This window comes from Scatophagus argus, chromosome 18, assembly GCF_020382885.2.
Source record: "Scatophagus argus isolate fScaArg1 chromosome 18, fScaArg1.pri, whole genome shotgun sequence".
Lineage (NCBI taxonomy): Eukaryota > Metazoa > Chordata > Actinopteri > Scatophagidae > Scatophagus > Scatophagus argus.
Window position 1 is genome coordinate 289,769 of NC_058510.1, and position 21,205 is coordinate 310,973.

General features: G+C 44.8%; 1 protein-coding gene across 10 annotated transcripts in view; it reads left to right on the forward strand.

Moving 5' to 3' along the window:
* LOC124050018 (receptor-type tyrosine-protein phosphatase mu-like) overlaps positions 1 to 21,205 on the forward strand; it is an 88,010-nt gene that overhangs the window by 57,228 nt on the left and 9,577 nt on the right. For 3 of the 10 annotated variants that reach the window (XM_046372179.1, XM_046372186.1, XM_046372189.1), the window contains 10 exons: positions 1,023 to 1,055; positions 6,582 to 6,694; positions 7,529 to 7,603; positions 8,131 to 8,157; positions 10,135 to 10,146; positions 11,557 to 11,747; positions 17,893 to 17,980; positions 19,902 to 19,978; positions 20,245 to 20,281; positions 20,970 to 21,067. In XM_046372179.1, coding sequence (XP_046228135.1) covers positions 1,023 to 1,055; positions 6,582 to 6,694; positions 7,529 to 7,603; positions 8,131 to 8,157; positions 10,135 to 10,146; positions 11,557 to 11,747; positions 17,893 to 17,980; positions 19,902 to 19,978; positions 20,245 to 20,281; positions 20,970 to 21,067 — 751 coding nt within the window. The remainder of the gene's footprint in view (positions 1 to 1,022; positions 1,056 to 6,581; positions 6,695 to 7,528; positions 7,604 to 8,130; positions 8,158 to 10,134; positions 10,147 to 11,556; positions 11,748 to 17,892; positions 17,981 to 19,901; positions 19,979 to 20,244; positions 20,282 to 20,969; positions 21,068 to 21,205) is intronic. The other 7 variants (XM_046372182.1, XM_046372187.1, XM_046372185.1 and 4 more) reach the window with 5 other exon arrangements.

Below are 21,205 nucleotides of genomic sequence, written 5' to 3' on the forward strand. Positions count from 1 at the left end.
CCCGGCTCAAAGTAGTTCTGAGGGAACTGCAGTCCTGCAGGTGTTCAACATGTGATTTGAGGGTATTAGCAGTAACATACATTAATTTACATTACTATTATCACAAGTAGAAGGAGTAATCAGATCCTTTACTGCAGTTAAAGTAGCAGTGTACAAGTACTTTGTTACACATGAAAGTGTATGTGAGAGTGCATCAGTATTATCAACAAAGTGTACTTGAAATATCAAGGAAAAATACTCATTATGTAAATGTAGTTCTGTGTGCACACGGCAGGACGCTCTGCTTACAGGTTTCTGATGTTTTCATCCTGTCCCACTGCACTCCTACACTCAGTGGCCACTTCATTAGGTACACCTGTGCAGTCTGACGCAGCCTAATACGACAGCTGTGCTGTAAGATCTGTCTTCCCTGTGTGAGTTCGCTGCTTGGCTACTTGCTGAGGTCACAGTTTAAGGTTCCTTTTGTATCGACACAGGAAGCAGCTCCTCTTCCTCACAGTCGGCCATGTGTCTACAGGAGCCCCAGAGCAGTTCAGGTGGTTCTAATCTGCGAACCCGACTTTCAGTTCTAATAAAGTTTATTCAAACAAGACAACCACAAAAAGCAGCAGCTGACAAAGTGATCATGTGAAAGTTTATTACTGATTGATCAAGTCTCTGATCAGATGTTTTGACTCAATGTCAAAGGACGAATGGCCGAGATTTCACCTGATTTAAAACGTGTCTGCAGCTGACATCAGGCCATCCAGGTTTCCCCCCGGCTGCAAACTGTACAGGTGTACCCAAAAGCACCTTTCTCCACTCTCTTCTGTTCATATATTCACTTCCAGTCAGATGTGTCCCCTCCCCCCTCACTCTTTGCAGCCAATCACCAGTCTCCGCTCCTCCACTCAGAATAATTTAACTCATCTGTTCTGTTGTTTCTCTCCAAGACGTTAATCTGTTGTTTTTCTTTTTTCTGCTTTTCTGTTTTTTCTTTCCCTCCATTCCATCCCTCCCTCTGCTCCGCCCCCACCACTCAGACGAAGAAATTATCACTCCTACACTTACTACCTGTAAGTAACCTGTTTGACCTCTGACCTCTCACCTCTAACCCCTCACTCCAACATCAAACCTCAACACCTGAAACACCAGAACTACCAGTGTGCCCATCCTGTATACCTGCCTACCCTTAAACCTGTGACCTCTGACCCTGCTTCTGACCTTACATGGTAACCATAGAGTAAACAGTGAATCATCCACCTGAGTTTTGGCTCCCTGAGCTTTGACCCCTGGGTTAGGCCACAGGTCTGAAGCCATAACGGCATCCTTTGTGTAACTCTTGACCCTTAATCCTGAGTCCAGATCTTGAGGCAGCCTCGTCTCATGTTTTATCCAACCAGCTGCCACAAACTGCGATAAAACAGACGTGGAAGCATCTCATCAGTCAGCGCCCGTCTAAACCCAAACTGAATGGATAAGATAATAATCATCAGTCGTCTGTCCATTTCCACCATCACCCTGTCTGGTGTGCGCGCTGCATTATTTCAACTGTGAAAATCAACTCCTGCATCTACCTTCACCCGACCTTCACAGCAAGTCTGAAGCCCCAGCTTCACACTTGACACCTGTCTGCCATGCTTGTGTCCCTGTGGTTGGTGTCTTCTTCTGTTCGTTGTCACACCACCTGTAGCAGATTGAAGTGCTGCCAGCAGCAGCGTCCACATCTGAAGCTTTTGGTCCACCTCGGAGTCTGTGGTTTGGATGATCCTGAGCTTCAGGTGATGAAGCTCTCTGTCAGGTGTGACATGAGTCTGGACGGTGAGGAGGAAGTGATCGTGCAGCTGGATTTGTCTCCTTTCAGTTTGAATTGACTTTAACTTTAACTTCACAAGCATTTAACTTGACTCCAACACGCCTCCAGTTTCCTCTTCCTGATTGGCTCGCCACTGAGCGCCTCTTCCTGCTCCTTGTTTCACACTCTGATATGGAAAGTAAAAATAAAAACAGTGAAAGTGGACTTTTTGATCAATAAATAACGTGTGAGATGGAGACGAGAAACCTGAGTCTCCCCTCCAGGTTGGAGCAGAATTATCTCCATCCGACGCCTCCTCAGGGACACAGGAAGTGCTCACCCACGCCTCCTCAGGTTGCTGCGTGTGTGTGTGTAACAGCTGCCTTACACTGGCACACTTTACCATCATATATAAAACAACAACTCCTAATGAAGACAACATAAATGAAGTCATCACAATGTGGCCTCCTCTCAGAGACAGGACTGATAGAGATGGCTGTGATGTACAGCTGTGTGTGTGTGTGTGTGTGTGTGTGTGTGTGTGTGTGTGTGCAAGCAGTGCAGCAGGGTTAATAGAATTAGCAAACTGTAATAAACCTGTCTGATCAAATGATCGTTACAAGGCAATACACCTACACCTACACACACACTGACGTCCATTACTGCTAACAGCATTGTCCTGTCACTCATTAGATTAGCATAGATTAGCCTTGACATGCATCTGTGTGTGTGTGTTAAAGTGTTGCTAAATCAATCAACCCCTGACACCTCGCTGATGATGTCATGACACACACGCACACACACACACACACACACACACTCCGTCTCCTTTGAATTCAGACATGAAAACAGATAAAAGCTGCTCTGATGCATCATTTTCATGGTAAAGTGAGGTTACCTCCAGATCTGTCTGTCTATTCACTCGCCTCTGTAGTGTGTGTGTGTGTGTGTGTGTGTGTGAGCGCGCATGCACGTGTGTGTGCATGTGTGTGCGTGTGTCGCAGGTCAAGGTCAGAGTCAGTGAGGTTGGCTCTGCTTTGCAGGAAAATGAAAGAGACCTCAGTTTGTATCTCAGTCTGTCTCTCAGTCCTCAGTTTGTCTGTCAGTCCATCTCTCAGTCCTCAGTCTGTCTCTCAGTTTGTCTCTCAGTCCGTCTCTCAGTCCTCAGTCTGTCTCTCAGTCCTCAGTCTGTCTCTCAGTTTGTCTCTCAGTCCGTCTCTCAGTCCTCAGTTTGTATCTCAGTCCGTCTCTCAGTCCTCAGTCTGTCTCTCAGTCCGTCTCTCAGTCCTCAGTCTGTCTCTCAGTCCTCAGTCTGTCTCTCAGTTTGTCTCTCAGTCCGTCTCTCAGTCCTCAGTCTGTCTCTCAGTCCTCAGTCTGTCTCTCAGTTTGTCTCTCAGTCCGTCTCTCAGTCCTCAGTTTGTATCTCAGTCCGTCTCTCAGTCCTCAGCTTGTCTCTCAGTCCTCAGTCTGTCTCTCAGTCCGTCTCTCAGTCCTCAGTCTGTCTCTCAGTCCGTCTCTCAGTCCTCAGTCCGTCTCTCAGTCCTCAGTCTGTCTCTCAGTCCGTCTCTCAGTCCTCAGTCTGTCTCTCAGTCCGTCTCTCAGTCCTCAGTCTGTCTCTCAGTTTGTATCTCAGTCCGTCTCTCAGTCCTCAGTCTGTCTCTCAGTCCTCAGTTTGTCTGTCAGTCCATCTCTCAGTCCTCAGTCTGTCTCTCAGTTTGTCTCTCAGTCCGTCTCTCAGTCCTCAGTCTGTCTCTCAGTCCTCAGTCTGTCTCTCAGTTTGTCTCTCAGTCCGTCTCTCAGTCCTCAGTTTGTATCTCAGTCCGTCTCTCAGTCCTCAGCTTGTCTCTCAGTCCTCAGTCTGTCTCTCAGTCCGTCTCTCAGTCCTCAGTCTGTCTCTCAGTCCTCAGTTTGTCTGTCAGTCCATCTCTCAGTCCTCAGTCTGTCTCTCAGTTTGTCTCTCAGTCCGTCTCTCAGTCCTCAGTCTGTCTCTCAGTCCTCAGTCTGTCTCTCAGTTTGTCTCTCAGTCCGTCTCTCAGTCCTCAGTTTGTATCTCAGTCCGTCTCTCAGTCCTCAGCTTGTCTCTCAGTCCTCAGTCTGTCTCTCAGTCCGTCTCTCAGTCCTCAGTCTGTCTCTCAGTCCGTCTCTCAGTCCTCAGTCCGTCTCTCAGTCCTCAGTCTGTCTCTCAGTCCGTCTCTCAGTCCTCAGTCTGTCTCTCAGTCCGTCTCTCAGTCCTCAGTCTGTCTCTCAGTTTGTCTCTCAGTCCGTCTCTCAGTCCTCAGTCTGTCTCTCAGTCCTCAGTTTGTCTGTCAGTCCATCTCTCAGTCCTCAGTCTGTCTCTCAGTTTGTCTCTCAGTCCGTCTCTCAGTCCTCAGTCTGTCTCTCAGTCCTCAGTCTGTCTCTCAGTTTGTCTCTCAGTCCGTCTCTCAGTCCTCAGTTTGTATCTCAGTCCGTCTCTCAGTCCTCAGCTTGTCTCTCAGTCCTCAGTCTGTCTCTCAGTCCGTCTCTCAGTCCTCAGTCTGTCTCTCAGTCCTCAGTTTGTCTGTCAGTCCATCTCTCAGTCCTCAGTCTGTCTCTCAGTTTGTATCTCAGTCCGTCTCTCAGTCCTCAGTCTGTCTCTCAGTCCTCAGTTTGTCTGTCAGTCCATCTCTCAGTCCTCAGTCTGTCTCTCAGTTTGTCTCTCAGTCCGTCTCTCAGTCCTCAGTCTGTCTCTCAGTCCTCAGTCTGTCTCTCAGTTTGTCTCTCAGTCCGTCTCTCAGTCCTCAGTTTGTCTCTCAGTCCGTCTCTCAGTCCTCAGCTTGTCTCTCAGTCCTCAGTCTGTCTCTCAGTCCGTCTCTCAGTCCTCAGTCTGTCTCTCAGTCCTCAGTTTGTCTGTCAGTCCATCTCTCAGTCCTCAGTCTGTCTCTCAGTTTGTCTCTCAGTCCGTCTCTCAGTCCTCAGTCTGTCTCTCAGTCCTCAGTCTGTCTCTCAGTTTGTCTCTCAGTCCGTCTCTCAGTCCTCAGTTTGTATCTCAGTCCGTCTCTCAGTCCTCAGCTTGTCTCTCAGTCCTCAGTCTGTCTCTCAGTCCGTCTCTCAGTCCTCAGTCTGTCTCTCAGTCCGTCTCTCAGTCCTCAGTCCGTCTCTCAGTCCTCAGTCTGTCTCTCAGTCCGTCTCTCAGTCCTCAGTCTGTCTCTCAGTCCGTCTCTCAGTCCTCAGTCTGTCTCTCAGTTTGTATCTCAGTCCGTCTCTCAGTCCTCAGTCTGTCTCTCAGTCCTCAGTTTGTCTGTCAGTCCATCTCTCAGTCCTCAGTCTGTCTCTCAGTTTGTCTCTCAGTCCGTCTCTCAGTCCTCAGTCTGTCTCTCAGTCCTCAGTCTGTCTCTCAGTTTGTCTCTCAGTCCGTCTCTCAGTCCTCAGTTTGTATCTCAGTCCGTCTCTCAGTCCTCAGCTTGTCTCTCAGTCCTCAGTCTGTCTCTCAGTCCGTCTCTCAGTCCTCAGTCTGTCTCTCAGTCCTCAGTTTGTCTGTCAGTCCATCTCTCAGTCCTCAGTCTGTCTCTCAGTTTGTATCTCAGTCCGTCTCTCAGTCCTCAGTCTGTCTCTCAGTCCTCAGTTTGTCTGTCAGTCCATCTCTCAGTCCTCAGTCTGTCTCTCAGTTTGTATCTCAGTCCGTCTCTCAGTCCTCAGTCTGTCTCTCAGTCCTCAGTCTGTCTCTCAGTTTGTCTCTCAGTCCGTCTCTCAGTCCTCAGTTTGTATCTCAGTCCGTCTCTCAGTCCTCAGCTTGTCTCTCAGTCCTCAGTCTGTCTCTCAGTCCGTCTCTCAGTCCTCAGTCTGTCTCTCAGTCCGTCTCTCAGTCCTCAGTCTGTCTCTCAGTCCGTCTCTCAGTCCTCAGTCTGTCTCTCAGTCCGTCTCTCAGTCCTCAGTCTGTCTCTCAGTCTTCAGTTTGTCTCTCTGAGACCAGCAGCAGACACGTTTGTGCAGCACATAAAGAGTTTGTGTTGCAGATCTGTGTGTGTGTGTGTGTGTGTGTGTGTGTGTGTGTGCACTCAGGTCTGAATCAGAGAAGAAGAAGAAGCGCTGCAGGTTTTTTGCCGTCTGACTGAACCACAGAAGAAGAAATAGATGACATGAGGGGGAGGAGGGCAGCCTCGCCTCGGGGTGCTTTCACCGTCCTCCATGTTAACCCCGACACACACACACACATACCACACACACACACACACACAGAACTACTTTCACTGATGTCTTACTTTTCAGTTTAAAAGCATGTTTTTTAGATTTATTTATATATTTCAATATTTTTTCCTTTTCCATTTTCAGGTCAGGGTTAAACACACTCCACTGTGTGTGTGTGTGTGTGTGTGTGTGTGTGTGAGTAATTGGACAAATGGATTTTTTTTGCTCAAACACTCGGAATAGAAAGAGAAAAAATACGTCAGGCTTTTAAAACGGACTGAGTGTTTTCTGTGTGTGTTTGTGGGATGAGAGGATGAAAGGATGTTTTTAAAGATGGAATTTATTCCTCTGCAGTGGTTCAGAAGATAGACAGACAGACAGATAGACAGATAGATAAAATGAAAGCAGCATATCATACAAATTTTTGGTATTTTTGTTTAAAATATGCAGAGAAACATGTCCTTGAAAACCAGCTCATATGCTCCAGTGAAACATCGGAAAACAAGACTCAGACCACCTTAAAACTGTGAACAAATCAGAGTCTGGAACACTGTGGTGCCACCTTAAGAGACCAGTCAAACATGTTCAGGGCCCTCAGTGTTGGACGTGTTACACTGAAAACCCAGAAGAACTACAGACGTTTGTTTTTTTGTCTGTACAGGAAGTTGGCAAAGAAGAGGAAGGAAACTCTGAGCTCCAGACAGGAAATGACTCTGATGGTCAACAGCTCGCAACACACAACAATGGCAGACACGCACACGCTGAACGGACGCAGTGAGTACTCAACAACACAACACGTCACGTTTATGAGGGGACGCAGACGTGAGACAAGAGACAGACAAGAAGGTTACAGAGACAAGATGATCCTCATCCCTCTGTCCATCCAGTCAGTGAGACAGAAAGACAGAGAGACGGACAGATGGAAAGACAGACCGATGGAAAGACAGAGAGACAGACTGGTGGAAAGACAGAAAGACAGAGAGACAGACAGAAGGAAAGACAGCGAGAGATAGAGAGACAGCCTGAAAGACAGAGAGAGACAGATGGACAAACATACAAACAGACAGAGAGAGACAGACAGACGGAATGACAGAGACAGACAGACAGAGAGAGACAGAGAGATAGACTGAAAGACAGAGAGAGACAGATGCACAAGCAAACAGACAGACAGAGAGAGAGACAGACAGACTGAAAGACAGAGAGACAGACAGAGTTCATGAATGAGGAGCTGCTGTGGCTGCAGGTGCTGTGAGCGAGTGTTTATCATGAGGTGACGGAGTGTCAGGGAGGCAGCCGGAGGGAGACGGAGCAGGATGATGGAGGGATGATAGAGGGATGATGGAGGTCTAGAGGACGGAGGAGTTGACCTTCCCTCAGGCTTTCACCTCCACTGAGCTCCTCCAGCACACATGATGTCTTCTTCTCCTCGTTTCGCTCTTTGTTGTCTTTGTTGGCTGGTGTTTTATTGTTCACGATAACTTCTGCTTCATCGTCGTCATCTTCATCATCGAGCGTGTGTGTCAGCCGGACGGAGTCAAACCACAGAGTGTGTGTCCAGGCCGATGAAGGACCAGCACTGTGGCTCATTCGTGTGTTCTCATGTTTCAGCTGTGTCGTCGCCGTCCTCCTTCACCCTGAAGACAAACACCATCAGCACCACCGTCCCCAACTCCTACTATCCAGGTAACAAAAACACACGTCACTCATTCCCCAGCGTGAGCGTATCCAATCACAGTCTGAGTCTAAGGGGGGCGGAGCTCCGACCTGACTGCTCAGTAGATTAACTCAGCAGTAGACTGAAGCCTCCTCAGGGGGGCGCCAGAGCTGCAGGACGTGAAATACAATCAAAACTGTGAACACCGAGGACATCATCGTCTCTGATGTGCTTCCGGTATGAAAGAAGCTCCAGAAAAACAGTTTATCTTGACACGAAGCTCTTTAAAAGTAAATCAAATAAAAAGACAGCTCGTGGTCAGAGCTGAGCTGCTGTTATCTCGAGCTAAGCTAAACCTTTGAGTCATGCAGCAACGACGAATCACAGTTCTGCTGCCTTTTCCTCGTCTGCTGGTTGCCATAGTGATGGTGGATGTCCAGGACAGACAAAAGATCAAATGAGATGTAGGGAGCTGATCTTCCCTTCTTCTTCCTTTTTCCTTTGTCCTGTCTGTCTCTCTGCCTGTCTGTCTGCTGCTGATGTGTCCTGATGGCAGATCCGTTTGTACCGACGGCCATTCTGGGTGAGACACTTTTTCTCTTTCCTTCCTCTGTAGGACAGAATAACCTGAACAGGCAGGCAGACAGGAAGTGGACAGACAGGGAGTGGACAGACAGGTGAGACAGAGATAGGTGATGAAAAGATGGAGAGAATGAGAAAGAGAGTGATATTTTGGCTTCCATCCATCCCTGCTTGCTTCTCGTTCAGCTGATTTTAATTTTGGGGTTTTTTTTGTTTTTATTTTTTTACTTTTTGGAAAGTTTAACTTCTTTGTTTTATATTCATTTTAATTTACAGATAAACTATTTTGTATTTTTATTTAGTTTGTGTTTATGTGTTTTTTACATATGTTAAATTTATCTGAAATTATTAGACTTATAATTTCTTCATTTTTTTTAGTGGTTTTGAATTTACTTTTATTTATCACCAGTTTAAACCAGTTATTATTAAGTTTGTTTTTTTTAATTATTAATTTAGTGTTTGTTTTACTTTTTATTTTATGTTTTTTCCCCTCTGACTTGCTTTATTTTTACTTGAGACGACGGTGGGCTTCACTCCATCCCTGCATCCACAACATTCCTGCGTGTCGTGTTGACGTCACGTCTGTCTGTGACCTCCAACCTCTGCATGGACACAACACGCCAGCGTGGACTGGGGGGGGAGGAAAGCAACAAAACAATAACTGAAAGCAGGCACAGCAGAGGAGTCAGTCAGAGGTCCTGTTAGTCGCTTGTTTCACTGTCCGGATGTCTCGGCTGTGATCCTCGGATCTCGCACATGTTTGTGGATTTACAGATTTTCTTAACTCGACACAAAACAAGCAGGAAGATGACCTAATACAACAATAAAAATGAAATATCTGACATTTAACTTCCATCACATGCAGAAAACCACACAACTTAAAGAATGAATAAAAAAAAGTTTGGCTTGATTTATTCGTATTTATGTTATTTATGTGATGTCACAGTGCACTCGGGGTACACTGTGACATCACACACAGGAGGGACGTTCAGCTGGTGTAAAGTTTAAAAGTAAAATTTTATTAAATAAAAGATATTTTTTATCTATGTTCAGGACCAAAAACTCCACTTTACTGCAGTCCTCAAAGTCAAGTGTTGCCTCCTTGAAATTATATATTTATTGTACTAAACTGCAACAGCAAATATGTTTTACTGCCTTTATGAGAATTTTTAAAGCAAGGGACAAATCTGTGAAGTCATGAAATGTCGGCATAACGTGTAAAATGTTCACTGAAAATATAATTCATTAGGTTAGTAACTGAAGCTAACTAGTGATTCTCCTCAAGTCTCGTCAAGTTGAAGCTTCACATTCAGGTTTAAAGACAGTTTTCTTGGCTAAATACTGAAAGTAAACACTGACTTGACTCACAAGACTCATGTGAACCGAAGCGTTTTAGGTGGAACAAACAACGATGGTGAACACAATCCAAATCAGTATAAGCTCTGAGCAAGATAAGATCTCAAAACCAAACACTTCACTTCAGTAACCGTTCAATTGTGAAAAAGAACGCTAATGATTTTAGTTGTGCTTGTAGAACATGACAGACCTGCTCCGTTTGTTTTGCGCTAGCTACGGCCTAAAACACACCTCTTAGAACTACACTTCAGGCTAATCTCAGAGGCTCATTGCACCGCTAAGTGTGCTTTCAAGCTAACTTAATGTCCAGGTGAAGGAAGCGGAACTGAAAGCGAACTGTCTCTCCTCTCTCCTCAGACTAGCCAAACTGTCTTCAGGCCAGAGGTCGTAACGTTAGGCCGAGTCTTTCATTTAGGGTACGGTTAGCCAGATTAGCCCAGGCACTCACTGCTAGCTCTTACAAGTTCAAGTAGAGCTACAGTGCTAGGAGCTAGTTCCTGTTTTATTCATGCTAGCTGTGTATTAGCAGTAGACTAGCTCAAGTCCAGGCTAAAGCTAAACTTGTTGCTTATACCCTGTCTCCTCTCTCTTCTTCTTCTCTTCTATCTTTCTCTGTGTAAAGTGCCCATTAATGGTAAGTGGTTAAATTTGGGGCTCGAGGGACGGGCTCATTTTGGGGGGCGGGGGTGGGGGGGTGTATATCACCACTGCGCATGGGGCAACACCCACCACACACTGTGATGTCATTGCTTCGCGTGGCCATGCGTCCTTCTTACCCCTATGCAACATTGTGGCATTACAGTCCCCAACTCCTCTCTTCATTTCACTCCAAACCAATCAAGTTTCAGCTCTGCTCATCTCTCTTTCTCTGATTGGTTGTCATTTATGTTGTCACGGTTGCCTCATTGTACCCCTCCATCCAATCACAAGCCACCACCTACATCAGATTGCCCATCTGCTCACCCTCGCCATGATTGGTTTGACTGTTTGAGGTAGAGAATTTCTGATTGGTCAGTCAGCCCCCAGGCTAGCCAATAAGAACAGAGTCAGAGAGCGTAGTGGAAGGAATGGCCGCCGAGTATTTGTTGAAATGTTCACATCAGAGTCCTGGATGTTTATTTGAGGGTAAAACCAGTTTGTTTTGTTCCAGGACTCTGAATCTTCTGTTCTTTTTCACACTGCAGCACCAAGAACCTGGACCACATCTGGACCAGTACTCATACATGTTGTACTGGATTTGGACCAGCAGTTCATATCTTAAAATAAATTGGAATTGAACCTCCATCGTGTTTGATTATCGATTGGCGACTGACAGTCAAACCAGCAGTGTGAAAATAAACCAGCACCAATCATGATCCTCTCTGCAGTCATGTGATGTGTGTGCCATTCACCTGTGTTGTCATGGTAACGGTGTGGTAGCTGTGGATGTGGATCAGGACTTGTCATTAATTAGGTCTAAAACTGAACATACTCTGTGATTTTATCTTCTCTTTTAACTTCCTGTGTGGACAGTGTCACATTGTGCTGTTCACCTGCACTGTTCCACACAGTCTGGTGCACACCTGCTCAGCTAACCTGTGATGAAATCAGATTGCTGGAATCCATCAGGTCGGCCGGATCATGGTTCTTTCTGAACGTTTGTCTGGTGTTTGAACTGCAAACCGAATCTGAACGCTAGTCTGATGGGAGTTCAGTCTGAAAACAAGGACTGAATTAACCTTAAACTCAAGACTGTAATCTGGTTTAGTGGCCAAAATCCCGCCTGAGATAAAACTGAGCTCTAAAAACCGACATATCCACAAATCCCTGTGCTGATGTCATGATAGATCAAGTTAATTCAAGCAAATCTGATTCCCTCACAACAGACCTGAGATCTGTGGCTCTGGGTCATTTTCTATCAGTGTGAACAGGTGTGGGTTCTGACACGGCTCAGTTTTATCCGGTCCATTCACATCTGGGTGTCTACTGACTGTGTTGAATCTGACCTGTTTGTTTTCTTGTTCTGCTCCTCCTCCTCCTCCTCCTCCTCCTCCTCCCCCCTCAGATGACAGTCACACGATGACCAGTGAAACCAGCAGCCTGGTCCAGTCCCACTACAAGCAGCGGGAGTCTGAGCGGGAAGCGCTGCCCTATCAGACGGGTCAGCTGCACCCGGCCATCCGAGTGGCCGACCTGCTGCAGCACATCACCCAGATGAAGTGTGCCGAAGGTTACGGCTTCAAGGAGGAGTACGAGGTGAGGACACACACACCATAACCGGTCATACTTTCACTCTTATGTCAGACAGACTTCATGCTCAGCTCTGCATACACCTGTGGGGGCGGAGCTAACTGAGTGAAATGTGACCTTTATTCTGCCTACTGCATCAGCCAATCACAGCTCACAATGAAAGCTTCACCTGCTGAAAAACCTTATTGGCACAAATGGGAAGATTGAAGCAGTTCAGAGACCAATTGAAGTTTAGCAGAAGCTGATTCACTCCACTGTGAAAACACTTTCACCCAGAAACATCCATCCATTTTCTATAGCGCTTATCCGTCAGGGTCGCGGGGGAGCTGGAGCCTATCCCAGCTGACTACGGGCGAGAGGCGGGGTTCACCCTGGACTGGTCGCCAGTCAATCGCAGGGCCAACCCAGAAACAAACTCTTTTACATTATTCTAATATAATATAATAATATATTATATTATTCTAACATTTAGTGCACCCAACAGTGACTGCTGTGATCTCTAGTGAGTTTGCAGGATGTTCTTCCTATTTTTATTTCTACATTGTTGTAAATTTAACTCAAACAACAACTTTGCTAAAGTGCTTGTTGTGCTGATCCATTTCATTATCAGTTTATCTGTTTTGCACTTTTTCAATCAATGGACTGATCTTTGATTCTAAAAACTCCAGAAAATCTAAAAATCATCACCACCCCAAAACATTTCCTCAGTCCTTCACCTGTTTTGACAGATCATTCAGTCTGAAGGTGACGAGTCCCACTGACAGCCCAAAAGGATCAATGAATCAGTTCAGATACTCGATTGATTGGAATGTTACTGATTATCTGCAAATCGACAAATCGTTTCAGCAGCAGGGTTGAATGAAGAAGAGAAAGACACTGAACACACCAGCAGCTGTTTGTGTGTGTGTGTGTGTGTGTGCGTGCGTATGTGTGAACTCCACATGTTTACCAATTTCCATCAGTAGAGAAACTTACTAATGGAAGTTACTTACCTGCACACACACACACATACATTATAGATCCTCCCTCCAGCTAATGGGCCAAAACAGGGAATAGCTTGTGTGTGTGTGTGTGTGTGTGTGTGTGTGTGTTCAGGTCTGGTTGCCTGCTAGCGGGGTGCCCTCAGGGCTAATCCATTATACATACTGAGCACAAACACACACACACACACACAAACGTATTTTCACCCTCCATTTGCAAAAAGTTAGCAGTGAGGAGTTCTTCCAGTGTTTCTGTCGCACTCTCCGCCTGTCTGTCTGTCACATGACGGTTCCCAAAGCAGTAAACCAGTATGTCTCTTGGTTTCTGCTAGAGATGCACCAACCATCCGGCCAGGGACCAGAATTGGCCGATTTTCAGTGTTCTCGGCCCGGACCGGAGACCGGCCGTTTTACGCATACGGCACGCGTCGCACACACCGCGGCGTCACATGTTACCGCGGCGTCACCGCGGCACGCTAACATTAGTGAGCAGTGAAAAGACCAAAGCAATTACAAGGAAAATTCACGACCCCGTTTGATCAGCTGTTCGTCATAGTTGAGCGTGGAGGCTTCAGAAATGTGATAAATGACCTCAGGCCTGATGAGTTTATGAGCATCATGTGAAATTTTAACAGTAACTGACATTAGTTTTGTTGTGCAAATCTGTTGGACCTGCTTTTGTTTGGTAAAGTAAAATAATAATAAAATTAAAAAAAAGACTAGGCTTTTTGGTGATGTAGTCTGCCTCCAAATACACAAAAAATGGTTTGGTGGTCTGATTACTCTTTCATTGTTATTTGTAGCTCCTTCCTGTTGCAGAGCACTTTATTTTTGGAGGAAATTGCAAAGTTTAATGATGTCTTTTATTATGAAAGTAAAATTGTGCATTGAAGAAAAGTTGATTTTTGTTTGTATATGCTGTCAATTGTAGTTCTTAGAAAGAAAATCAGAATTGGTAAAAACTGGAATCGACAGGTCACTCATCAGGTCTGCAGGTTGTTGATTTTTTCATGATTATTTCCTCATCAGTTAGTTATCAACATTAACAATAAAAGTAAAAAATTCTAAAAAATAACCAAACAATTTAAAAGCATCCCAAAAATTTTAATGCAGTTGCATTCCAATAATGTTATCAATTTAAAGGTAAAATAAATATAAAATATTTATAAAGTAGTTTTCTGAAGCAAAAGATAAATGGAAAACTGCATTTTAAAATGTTTATTTTATCTAAAGAAAAAAACCAACAAAATGCTGTGATTGATCACTGATCAACATGTGATGACGTCAGAGTTTCATGAACCGGTGGACATCACCTTCCACCCTGATCATGTCATTAATGATTAAATCTTGTACAGAGCCTTCATCGGTGTCTATGGAAGAGGATTAGGGCCACATGAAGAGACAGCTTAGTGGACAGACTTTCAGTCTAAAGGCAGGATTTTCAACATAAACATGAGAATCAACTCTTTCCTGTGGTTTTAATCCTTCTCTGTAGATTACAAAGTCGATTACTGTCCAGTCATTGATCTGATAATTGATGATTATTGATGTTAAGTGCTGCAGCAGTGAGTCGAGTAGACGTAAAGCTGACGATTGTTATCTCCCTCCATGCTTCTCCTTTACTAATTAATCTGATTGGACAGCTTAATGAGGTAAGGCACCTTCTTGGTTTTCAGATTCTTAACATCCTGTGTTCTTGTCAACTAGAGCAGATGCTAGATGTTAGCTAACGTAATACATTCACACACACACACACACACACACATTATCACTGTAGCTGAATGTCTCTAACTGAGGTCTGTTTAACTTCGACTAGCTTAGCCGCAGTTTGTATTAGCGTTGCATTCGCGTTTAAGACGTCACTTTCTGTTTCTCTGGAGGATAAATGCACAGTGAAGAAGGACGTTCAAACTTCCTGCTGTTCCAGATCAGCAAGAAGTCTCATTTAACCCTCTCCCTCCTGGCAGGTGTTTGTTTTTGACAGAAATGGTTAGCGCTGAGACTCGAATGTAGCATTAATGCTAACACGTGACAACAAACTGCGGCTGAGATTCACCTTGTTTATGTGCACTTCCGTCAGTGAACACCATCTTCCATCACTGTGTCGCCAACAGCCAGACCAGCATGTTTGATTGATACAAAACTTCATGAGGTGCTGTTTGATTCATCTCTGAGGATCAGTAATGTCTGAGCGAAGGAGGAAAAGGATCTCATGCTCACCTGGACGGGCCGACGGTGTTTCTAAACAACACATCACCTCATTGCTGTCATTAATGTAGCAGCTGCTCTGTCGCTTCAGGTTTGGTTGTGTTAAACAGCCAAACATTAACACCAACTGACCATTCCGGACTTTGGCGGTCCTGGAGGATCTTGGGCGGCAGCTCTTCGTGAATCCTTTATAGACTTTCAAACAAGTGATTTACTAACTTAGGCTGATCCTTAAAAACTTAACAAAGACTTCACTGATGTGTAAATCTGTTGCAAGGAAACACCTGTCAAACTGTCCAATCACAAGCATTTAGCTATGTGAACAGGAAGTCACTATAGCATCGCAAGCTAGCATGACTTCCAAAAAACTACAATTTTTGAGTCCAAAAGCTAAATCTTTGTTTATGTGGCTCTGTGTTTTATTTCTGTCTGCATCCACAGAGGATGAGTCAGTATTCACACAGTTTGTAACAGGAGGGATGATAATACCAAGCTAACTGATGTTGTTTACTCATTTAAGGTCATGTTGTCAATGTTGGGCCGTTTGGGGTGTGCTGTGTTAGATTAGTGAAATTAAATTTCAAAATTGAAAGCTACAGTTGCAGTTAGTGACTGTATGTTTAGTAACAGCTGATCTCTGCTAACGATCAGTCTGTTAGCTGAAGCCTGTTTTCATTTAGCAATGATAAAGCTAAAGTTAGTCAGCACTGAGGTTAGCATGAGGCTAAGTCTGAACTGAAGGACAGCCGCTGACACCGAGTCCTGGGTAACCACCGATGATGATGAAGATGAAGGTGTAGCTTCAGTGCTCCTTCACAACTGAGAAAGTTTAGCTCGCGTTACTTTGTCAGACAACTGAACTCAGATCAAGACTGATTTCAGAATTGTAAAATCATTCAGAGGTAGCGCAGATTAGTTAGCATGTTAGCAGGAGTCACTTTGTCTTGATCACCAGCTGTCTGTCAGTTCATGTCTGTGTTGCCACGCTGTTGAATGTCTGTCTGTGGTGTGAGACACAATGAGACAGCAACACACACACACACACACACACATATATACACACTCACTGTGAGAGTGAGACAGAGTGTAGACAAGCAGCCAGTTACTGAGTGTGTGTGTGTGTGTGTGTGTGTGTGTGTGTGTCAGAACATATTTTTGGGAGAAGATGGAGTCGCAGTGAGTCGTAACTAATCATCCAATCACAGCATGTTTCTCACACTGACAACTTTAACTGAACACAATCATGCTGAGATCTGAAAGGAGCCTTTTGTCACTTGTGTCACACAGTGTAGTACAGTGATGCAGTAGTACAGTATTCTGGTTTACAGTGGTACAGTAGTACAGTATTCTGGTTTACAGTGATGCAGTAGTACAGTATTCTGGTTTACAGTGATGCAGTAGTACAGTATTCTGGTTTACAGTGGTGCAGTAGTACAGTATTCTGGTTTACAGTGGTGCAGTAGTACAGTATTCTGGTTTACAGTGATGCAGTAGTACAGTATTCTGGTTTACAGTGATGCAGTAGTACAGTATTCTGGTTTACAGTGGTACAGTAGTACAGTATTCTGGTTTACAGTGATGCAGTAGTACAGTATTCTGGTTTACAGTAGTACAGTATTCTGGTTTACAGTGGTGCAGTAGTACAGTATTCTGGTTTACAGTGATGCAGTAGTACAGTATTCTGGTTTACAGTGGTGCAGTAGTACAGTATTCTGGTTTACAGTGATGCAGTAGTACAGTATTCTGGTTTACAGTGATGCAGTAGTACAGTATTCTGGTTTACAGTGATGCAGTAGTACAGTATTCTGGTTTACAGTGGTGCAGTAGTACAGTATTCTGGTTTACAGTGGTACAGTAGTACAGTATGATCTTTGGTATAATATATCAGTTTCATTGGAAGGACATGTGATCTCAAACCTCTGCAGGTCATAGACTTTGTGACCTTTGACCTCTGAGCTAGCATTAGTATCAGTGTCCAAAAACAAGATGAATTCCTAACACAAACACACGCACACACACACACACACACATAGGAGTCGCTGCTAGCAGTCATTAGTTTAGCTTCTGTTCTTTTCTTTTTTTTCCTCCCTTTGTTTCTCACTGTTGGTCATGTAGAGGTGAGTGTGTGTGTGAGTGTGTCTGTGTGTGAGTGTGTCTGTCAGTGTGTGTGTGAGTGTGTGTGTGTCTGTGTGTGAGTGTGTCTGTCAGTGTGTGTGTGAGTGTGTGTGTCTGTGTGTGTGTGTGTGTGTGTGTGTGTGTGTGTGTGTGTGAGTGTGTGTGTGTGTGTGTGACATCACTCACCTCTCAGTTTGATGGATGTCTGGAGCTGTTAGACTGCTGTCACACATGTCTGTCTGCAGGCATTTTAATGAGCGACCCAGGAAACCTGCTGTGGATCAAAGAGTGTGAGTTGCTTCGACAGACAGACAGACAGACAGACAGAGAAGTAACTTAAAACGACCACACGTTTATGAAGAGACTAGAAGCCATCTCATGTGAACTTTGAACTGCAGGCAGACGTGTTTTCCATCCGCCTGTTAAACATGAGAAATCAAAATGTGCAGCACAACTGCAGCTGAAATGGACCCACTGGCTTCTGGCCGTGTGGTGGATTAATACGAGACAATCCTCTCATGGTTTTAATGTTTTCAATCGAAGTGGTTCAGTGTTTATGTTTCCTTTCTTTCCTTTCAGCTTAGCGCAGTACTCTTACTCTGTTTGAACACAGTAAAAAAAAAAGAAGAGGTTTGTGTTTAGGCGCCTCCGGCTTCTCTCTGAGCCTCTTCCTCATAATTGGACTTAATCATCTGCTTGGACCATAAAACTACCGCCTGTGTGTGTGTTCAGGCAGAGAACAGGAAATCAAACACATCCTCTGCATTATTCATGAAGTTGTTCACTGAGTTTCATCACTCTGGATCTGTTTTCCTTTTAAACAACCTCTCTGTCTTTTGTCTTTTTAGAGTTTTTTCGAGGGACAGTCTGCTCCGTGGGATTCAGCCAAAAAGGACGAGAACCGCATGAAGAATCGCTATGGAAACATCATCGCCTGTACGTACCCACATGTCACTCACAATCTGAACGCAAACTATCACCAGTCCGCTTAGTGTGTTTCTCCACAGACCGTGTATTTCTGTATTTGCTTTCCCTGAAGTGTCACATGACATGCTATTGGGTGGGACTTTTCTTCAGTTCGGTCCACCTGAAACAACTACTGTCAACGCATCCCCTACAGTGTACAGAAGAAGAAGAAGAAGAAAGAAAAAGTACTTTATTTGTCCCCTTTGAGAAGTTCCGTTTTCCATTTGTTGGTGCAGAATGGGGACTTGTTGCTTTTTAGTGGGGACGTTTTGGTGCAGACTGGGACTTGCTGATGCTGACTTGGGACATTTCGGTGCTGACTGGGATTTGGTGCAGACTGGGACTTGCTGGTTTTTCCTGGGACTTGCTGGTGATGGATGAGTGTCATGTTCATGAGTTATGGGAACCGTCGCTTTAGGTTTAACATGATTTCAGTCTGTATGCAGCAGATGGGTGCTGGTCCTGGGGCAGTCGTGGATCAGCGGTTAGGGTGTCGGACTCGTAACCGGTGGATCGCTGGTTCGATTCCCCGTCCCGGTGTCCATGGCTGAGGTACCCTTGAGCAAGGTACCTAACCCCCACTGCTCCCCGGGCGCTGCACACGGTCGCCCACTGCCCCGGGTTTGCTGTGTGTGTGTGCACGTCACTTGGGTGGGTTAAATGCAGAGCACAAATTTCGTTGGAGTGAGTTCCCTCCAATGACAAAATATGTCACTTTTTAACTTTAATGGACCAATCACACGACTTCACCGCACATTCAGCTTCATCACGATGACGTTCTCCGAGCTCTCTGAACATGTCGGACAGGAAACGGGCACCTTATGGGGTCTGTTTGTTATTGTTGTTTACCACTGGCCTGATCTCACATCAGATTTTATCATCACACAGCCTTAGGCCTCCGAAACACATCACATAACTGCTGAAGCTAACGTGCTAACTTTCCAGAAACTCAGTGTTGACAGCTGCTCAGTTTCAGCTGCTGGCTAACACCAACACACACACACACACACACACACACACACGTGCGCACACACACACACTCTCTGTCATAGGGTGAGGCTATTATGCTAATGAGGTGTGATAGAGGCTGCTGTGAGCTATGGTGGCCTGCAGGGACAAACTCCATAATTATACCAGTCAGTAACACACACACACACACCCAACACTCACACGCACACACACCTGTCTCTTTGACCAGTGTGTGTGTTCAGATAACGGTAAGCGACAGCCAATCGGCTGCAGGCGTGACAGTGGACTCGTCAATGAATGAGTTTTTTTGTATTTTTAGATTTGACTTCAAACAGAAATAAGTCGATTTGAGAACCGAGTCGTCAGAGTGTCTCACAGCTTCAGTCCACCATCTTTGTTTCAGCAGAGAACCCGAGGAGGTTCTGCCAAAGAGCAGAACACAATTAAAACAAGCTTCATGTTTATTCATTTATGTATTTGTACCGTGCACTTTTTATTGTTGTTTTTCTTATGTGACTGCTACAGTTATAATATTTCATGTTAATTGTTCTTTTATCTGTAAAGCCGTCATTGGGTTATTGTCATCATTTGACTGATAAAAGCACGAATGTTGAACCTTGAAATTCATGTTTGCAGATGAAATTCAGGACGAACTCGAGCCATAAGTTTTGTTTTTATTTTATTTTATTTGTTACATTTAATGTGGTTATTGGGATTTAAATTTCAAAGGAACACACACACAGTGCAGTTTGTTCATGTAATGTAGTTGAATGAACATAATGAAGTGGTTATTAATTTATTATTAGATTGTTTATTCAACAGAAACTGATTGCAGGTGATTATGTTCGGAAGGCCAATTAACACTGAGTGTGTGTGTGTGTGTGTGTGTGTGTGTGTGCGCGCTTGCATGCATGTATGTAAGACGACCACTCGCGTGTGCGGCTGCAGCCTCAGGATGGAGAGAGTGGCTCCGACTACATCAACGCCAACTACGTCGATGTGAGTATCACACACACACACACACACACACACACAGTTTGTGTTCCTTTAAAGGTCAGTGTCCAGGCTGATTCTGTTTCCATGGTGACATTCGTCATCAGTCCATGTTGCACATGTGTTGACTCTGTAAACAGAACAACCGTGAAAGTCAATGTGGAAGTCCCCGACTGTCCCACTGAAGATGGAGACCAGACTGTCCCAATGAGGACAGACTGTCTCTGTTTGATGTATCCTAAATGTTCTCTTTGCTCCTTGTCTTCTCTCAGGGATACCACAGACCCAATCACTACATCGCTACCCAAGGTAAGAACACAAAACACTTTGAAAAACACAAATCAATAGTTAGTGCCATGTTCCGTGTGGCTCGTGTCTCGTGGGGTCCACATCGGGTGACCAAGCTGAGCCCCTTCTGTTGTATTTCTCAGCCTTCGTTTTATTTTTATATCTTTCACTTTTCTTTCTTGGTCGGGAAAGCTGCAAGTGCAGTGTCTGTACGAAAAAGAATAATAAATAAAGGAATTCTGATTCTGATTTACCACCTGTAAACTCAGGTGGCGCCAAATCACACCTGAAATCTGGAGGATTAACTTTTACTTGAAAACACACATACACACACACACACACACACACACAAAAATCCATCCAACACGTCAGTGTGTGAGCATGAATATGGAATGTGTGTGTGTGTGTGTGTGTGTGTGTGTGTGTGTGTGTGTGTGTTCTTGTGCCGGCGCATTCTTGCTGTAAAACACTTGAGGACAGGAATGGATTAGCATGAACTAATTAGCTCGTCAAAACACAGACTGTCAACAGTGATTAAAAACATTTTCTGTGTGTGCGCGCGTGTGTGTGTGCGCACGCTTAATTTGAATTAATTAAAAGAGTCATTATAATTCATGTACAGCTCTGGTGTCGCCTGCTGATCTGCTGTCTAATGTGAAGTTTCTTGTGTGTGTGTGTGTGTGTGTGTGTGTGTGTGTGTGTGTTACAGGTCCCATGCAGGAGACTGTGTACGATTTCTGGCGGATGGTTTGGCAGGAAAACACTGCCGCCATTGTCATGGTAACCAACCTGGTGGAGGTGGGGCGAGTGAGTCCACACACACACACACACACAGACTGATTGTTGTGGCCATCTGCTTGCTTTTTCCTCTCTGATGAAGTTAGGGACTCCATTTCCCAGACTGCATCTGTCACGTCTCTTCTTTGTTTATCCTCTGTAGTTGAA